The sequence below is a fragment of the Conger conger genome, chromosome 4, assembly GCF_963514075.1.
Source record: "Conger conger chromosome 4, fConCon1.1, whole genome shotgun sequence".
Taxonomy (NCBI): domain Eukaryota; kingdom Metazoa; phylum Chordata; class Actinopteri; order Anguilliformes; family Congridae; genus Conger; species Conger conger.
In genome coordinates this window covers 20,456,979-20,463,420 of record NC_083763.1, presented here as the reverse complement: position 1 = coordinate 20,463,420, position 6,442 = coordinate 20,456,979, and the positions used below count along the sequence as shown (strand labels likewise).

General features: G+C 48.5%; 1 protein-coding gene across 3 annotated transcripts in view; it reads right to left on the bottom strand.

Moving 5' to 3' along the window:
* nek7 (NIMA-related kinase 7) overlaps positions 1-6,442 on the bottom strand; it is a 63,489-nt gene that overhangs the window by 11,598 nt on the left and 45,449 nt on the right. For all 3 annotated transcript variants that reach the window (XM_061238590.1, XM_061238589.1, XM_061238591.1), the window contains exon 9: positions 6,161-6,255. In XM_061238590.1, the coding sequence (XP_061094574.1) occupies positions 6,161-6,255 (95 nt within the window). The remainder of the gene's footprint in view (positions 1-6,160; positions 6,256-6,442) is intronic.

Sequence of the window (6,442 nt, the reverse complement as noted above, 5' to 3'; positions counted from 1 at the left end):
AATGACAGCGCCTGGGTATGATCTTCCCTGACAGATTTAACTCTCTTTTTTTTATTTTTTTTATTACACATTTCCCGGACATTTTCATTATTTCCGCGATCAGACGGCGGGGCTGCGGCGTGTGACAGTAATTGCGCGCGCGGGAGAAGCCGCTAAACCCGCGGCGGCTGACGGGCCCTCGTCACGCAGATGGGCGGAGGCGCAGCGGGGCCGCCGGGAAGTCTGGGTAAAGAGACGCGGAGTTATCGCCGTTCCGGGAAGGGAAACGAAAAACACCGACGCCCCTAAAAATGATTTATAAGGCTCGTCTCCCGCCCGGCGACTCAAATTGCGATGTTTACCGAAACATCTGGCCGTGCCCGGATAGCGCTCGGCGCTACGTAGCGGCACGCGGTCGCCCGGAATAATTACGGAGCGGGGCTGCGAGCGTGACGCTTCGGGAAAATGTAAATGCGTTTTCTGCGCGGATGTGCGGGTACGGGGCGGGGGGGGGGGGGGGTTGGGCTGAAACGGCGTATTCGCCGAGAGAAAGCAGCACACGCGCCCAGCAAAGGGTTAAAGCGGGACCATTGTATTTTCATGCATCTTCTGTTTTGACAGATGAAAAATGTCAACTGTCCTGTTTTTATTTTGGAGTTTTTGCACTATTCATCTGGTTCATTAGTGCCTAGCGCTGCAGCCCCTGACAGCTGTTCGCCCCTCCGCTCCCAGCAGCTGAATTTTTCAGGCTAATTTGATCCTCCACGCCGAGGCGATGGGCGAAATGATTGACTTGCTCCCTGACCTCCGGGGCCCGACTCCTCCCTCATTAGCATTCTGCGGCGGTCGCTGTGGTGGGGAAGCCTGCTGCCTGTCTGCGGGGCCGGAGGTGGCACGCTCTCCTTCCTCCTCACTGTACGGCACCAACCTCCAACCCCGCGCCCGGCAACCGCTGTTCCCGACAAGCCCGCGCCCGGCAACCGCTGCGCCCGGCAACCCCGTGTCCGGCAACCGCTGCGCCCGGCAACCCCGCGCCCAGCTACCGCTGCTCCTGACAACAGTGCCCATGTGTAGCGCCCCGCTTCTGCTCGTGTACAGGTCTCACTGAGCGGAAGACAGGCCGCCATTAACTTACTTCATTTGTGTGTGTGTGTGTGGGTATGTGTGTAAGATTGTGTGTGTATGTGTGTGTGTGTGTGTGAGAGAGTGTGTGTGAGAGTGTGTGGGTGTGTGTGCGAGAGTGTGTGCGTGTGTGTGGGTGTATGTGTGTGTAAGAGTGTGTGTGTGCGTGTGTGAGAGTGTGTTTGTGTGTATGTGTGTGTGCGTGATTGTGTGCGTGTGATTGTGTGCGTGTGATTGTGTGTGTGGTTGTGTGTGTGGTTGTGTGTGTGTGTGCGTGATTGTGTGCGTGTGGTTGGGTGTATGTGTGTATGTGTGTGTTTATGCATGTCAGATTGTCTGTGCATGTGATGTGTGCGTGTGTGTGTGTGCGTGCGTGATTGTGTGAGTGTGTATGTGTCCATATGGATGTGGGTGTGTGTGTCTCCATGTGTGTACGTTGCTCTTCTCGCACACCAATTAAAAAAAAAAGAAGAGAGCCCCCGACTCCGATGCCTTTCTCTCTGGTGAGCGTAGGTCATTATCAAGCGCAAAGAAGAAATTCAAACACTGATGTGGAAAAACCATCATTATTTCATCCTGCGTGCCTTCATGGTACACTTTAATGATATATTAATCAAGGAGAAGACCCCCGTTGCATTGGGACCGCAATTAAAAATACATCGCGATTCTGCGACTTAAGTCTGTCTGAGGACACACGTAAAAAGGGACGCGCTAGAAAAGATGCTTCAAGTTCTCGGATTGTTAACGAGTTCAAACTCACACTGCGCTCCGGAGGGGAAGGGAGGGGAACAGGGGGAAAAACCCTAACGGTAATGGTGAAAACTCCAAGACATTAGCAGAACAATAGAAAATTTTAACAATACGCTGTGTTCCTAAATTTCCTCAATAAACGCGGCTCCTTTGATGCGCCGCCTTATTAGTCAAAGCACTACAAGGCAGCTTATCAAAGCCCGGAACCTTCCGCCAAGACACTTATGTGACTAGCTTTCTCCCATTGTGTCGTCAGTGTGCTGTAGGTAGGTTGGCTGATGAAGAGCAATATTTTCTATGAGCCACCAAAATTCCACTCCCAAATGCATTGCATGGTACAATAAAGACCACAGTTTTGACTGCGCTGTATTCACTTTAGCATATCTGTATTTTCATTTGCTTGAACACATCCCTAGTAGCCTGCTAATGAGAAGCTTCAGCCAAGGACAGGGAAGGAAACAGTGCTCTCCAACTGCAACTCTTCCGCGATGTTGATTATACAGTGTACAAACATGTTACGTAAGCTAGAAGCAATTCGTTTTTTAATAGCGAAAAAACAGACTTGTTATAATGCAACTGCCCGACCTGCTGGTCTGTCCGGGACAGGGGAATTAAGCTGTGAGCCAATATTAGGTTACTCCAGTGCTACATTTCTGTACAAGGAAACACTGTGGAATGGCTCTTAAAAGCTACGTTAAAAAGAGACAACCAAACAGGAAACACTGTGGAATGGCTTTGAAATGCTACATTAAAAAGAGACTACCATACAGGAAACACAGTGGAATGGCTCTTAAAAGCTACATTAAAAAAAGAGACTACCATACATGAAACAGTGGAATGGCTCTTAAAAGCTACGTTAAAAAGAGACTGCCAAACAGGAAACACAGTGGAATGGCTCTTAAAAGCTACATTAAAAAAGAGACTGCCAAACAGGAAACACTGTGGAATGGCTCTTAAAAGCTACATTAAAAAAAGAGACTACCATACATGAAACAGTGGAATGGCTCTTAAAAGCTACGTTAAAAAGAGACTGCCAAACAGGAAACACAGTGGAATGGCTCTTAAAAGCTACATTAAAAAAGAGACTGCCAAACAGGAAACACTGTGGAATGGCTCTTAAAAGCTACATTAAAAAAGAGACTACCATACAGGAAACAGTGGAATGGCTCTTAAAAGCTACATTAAAAAAGAGACTGCCAAACAGGAAACACAGTGGAATGGCTCTGAAAAGCTATTTCAGTGGAAAGCTGTAAAATTTGAAACATGTGGCTTTAAAGAGAGATTATAACGACAGAGTTCTGTCCATTTTAATTGCAAAAGTTTAACTGGGATCCAGGATCTTGACTGGAATGATGGGAGACCTGTGAGAGCTGGAGGGGGACACTGTAATTTGTTATAAAAACCGAAAACACACCCCAAAAACAGTTATCCCAATGGGTTTAAAGGAACTTCAAAGACAGCGTTTTCCCCATGAACAGGAACACGGGCATATGCCGAGTGTCTGTCTTTAATATACCGCAGCCTACGCGTCAGACGTTCAAGCTCGGAGAAACTCTTGTGAAGTACACATCACGCTGGCTTCCATCTGGTCACTTCCAGATAAAAACCAAAACTTATGCTTATGAGAATACTTTGTGCTTCAGTTGAGTCGGTCTTCTCCGATTACACATAAATAAATAAGGTTTCTGTCCATAAGGCCACGGTAGCAAGTCTTTTTAATTACTAAAAAATAGATGTTAGATTACGTGCACTGTCATTTACACATCTACAGTAAAGGAGCAATAATCATCACTAGCCACATTTACACCACATACATGGAACACACTGGAAAAAAAAAACAGAAATAAAGAAATAAATCTCTTTTATATGGCACTTGTAAGTTATTGCGCCTGACCTGACTAAAATATGAGGGCCACACTGTTATTTTCAGGTGATAAAGCATTACAGAGAGAGAGAGAGAGAAGCAGAGAGAGAGGGAAAGAGAGAAGCAGAGAGAGGGGGGAGGAGAGAGAGTGGGAGAGGGAGAGAGAGAAGCAGAGAGAAAGGGAAAGAGAAGCAGAGAGATAGGGAGAGGGAGAGAGAGAGAGAAAGGGAAAGAGCAAAAGAGAGAGGTTGCAAGACCAGGGGGGAGAGAAAGGGGGAGGAGAGATGGGAGAGGGAGGAAAGGAGAGAAAAAGAAAGACAGGGAGAAAGGAAGAGAAAAGGAGAGAGAATGAGAGAAAGCAAGGGGTCGAGAGACCGTCTTTATGACTTAACACTTAACACTGATTTATATAATAATCCACCCAAGCCATAATTCCCATAGATTTATCTACAGCTTTATTCACTCCACAAAAAGAGAGGGAGAACAGCAGCAAAAAAGACAAGGTGAAAGAGAGAGAGAGAGAGAGAGAGAGAGAGAGAGAGAGAGCCAGGGAGACCATACGCAACCTTCACCTCTTGCCCCATAACGGCCCTCACCCCCATCCCTCAGTTTCACAGGAGCCCCCCCACCCACCCACCCAATGTTCAAATAAAGCGCTTTGGAGCCAACATGGCTCCCTGCATTAACCCCCACTCCCCCGGTTCAACATGAGAGGGGCTCGATAATGCAAATGCCGGCGGTGCAGCAGGAAGCCGGAGGACGGGGCCGGCGTGCGGGGAGCGCGCGGCTCAACCGCCGCTATCGACTGCAGCGCGGAGAGGAAGAAACGGTCCGCGCGCCCAACCTGCCGCGGGGGACGTAGCCGACACGTTCAGCCCCCTGTTATCATGCGCCAGAAGACGCCGGGGTCAGACCGACTAATTAAGTTTAACTGAGGGGCCTCCATCAAACGGAATACAAGATGCAGATACAAGGACAAAATGTAGGAGTATTGATATTACAGAGGCCTCGCGACCCCTTCCAATGCCCAGATGGATGGGCTGGAACATTCGGAGACGCGGCGGCGTGTTTCAAAGCGCGGATCAGACCGGGAAATCTCAATTCCGCAGATTACTCAGAGCCGAGCGAAGCGGACTCAAGCTCCGGACAAATTCCATTGTGTTCTGGAAAAGGGTACCTTCTATTCTGGAAAAGGGTACCTTCAATTCTGGAAAAGGTTATCGTCCACGCAGTAAGTTGCGGAATCGAGGCTAATTCACAAGATTTACACTCGGCAGAAGTGCGCACAGGCGGCTGAAATTACGAGCGTCACGACCGGAAATGGTGGCCACCGCGGTCTTAATTTCACGTCATGTGACCTAGTGAAGTATAGGGAACCCTGTCGCCCTGTGGCTCAAAGGTGCTTTTGAGGGCCCCGTTCATTTCCACGGAGCTCAGGGATCACAAAACGGGTCCCCGTTTTATACGTCCCCCGACGCACCCCGCTGACCCGTGCCCACCGCCAGTCAGGCATACTGCATGCGGACCAGTGCATTCTGGGAGACTAATTAGCACCGAGAACTATAGTCTCCGAGCAGCAATGAAGCCGGCTCATTGTTTTTCAGCCCGAGGCACTTTGGGAGATGTAGTTACGAGTGAGCTTCCCAAAAAGAAAATAAAAATCACTCCGGGGAATTTGAAGGAAAGTGGGTGCCGGACTAACAATGTGTCTATTTCTGCGCTTGTTTTCCCGCTGATACCTGATGATCGGCGTCTCACTGGGGACGGCAGCGAGCTGAGTGTTGTGCGATACAACACAGCGTGTTAGTCTTACTTCAATTACTCCGAGAGGGAGAGCGAAAAAACACAGCCTCATAAAAGCTCGGATTTTTCAAAGGGCACATGCATGTTTCACAAGAATCGCAAAAGGCTGTAGCGCGGCTCAGAAGGTTAATGCTGTGATCCGAAAGCGTACCTGTGAAAACTGTGATGTGAGGGAGACGTACAGGGTTTAAGGTTTAAATGTTCCTCTGCTGCACTACCCAGACGGCGCTACCTGCCAAAATATTGATAAGACGCAGTTTTTTCAAAAAAAAAAAAAAGGCTGACCTTTTCTCACATCACCTTCAATTCTGCTCTGAGCAGAGAGAAAAACAGCCCTGCCTTTTCCTAGATTTGATTTTAGTATGTGCCCTACTGTATGTTTGGAAAGCATATTATATCACCTAGTATCGTATCTCACCGAAAACCATGTTTGTTATCTGAAACACATGTAAATGTCAATTTAATTACCCAGAAAGCTCAAATGCACCGCAGGTCTCCTCCGTTTACAATGCTCGCTTCATAAAAAAAGCGAAACAAAATGGCGGCGTAATTTCACAATGAAAGCCACAGCAGAGTTGTTGCATGCCAGGAGGGGGGACAAACAGAAGCGTATCGGGTTGGCGGCGTGTTCCTTTCCTTTACCTCATAGAGCAAGCAGCCTAGCGACCAGATGTCAGATTTGAAGTTATATCCGTTTTCATGTATCCTCTCGGGAGACATGTAATAAGGGGTACCCACTGGAACAGAGAAGGGGGAAACACAAGTTAGTCAGTCTCTTCGCTACCCAAGGCATTCCCCTCAAATGTGGAAACGCATCCGTGTACGCTCGCCCGAAACGGCTACGAGCGGGAGATGTGGGATGGAGTGGAGCTGCCGAGTGGTGCGTTGGTCCTCTCGTGTACTTAGTGGAGACATGAGGAGGCC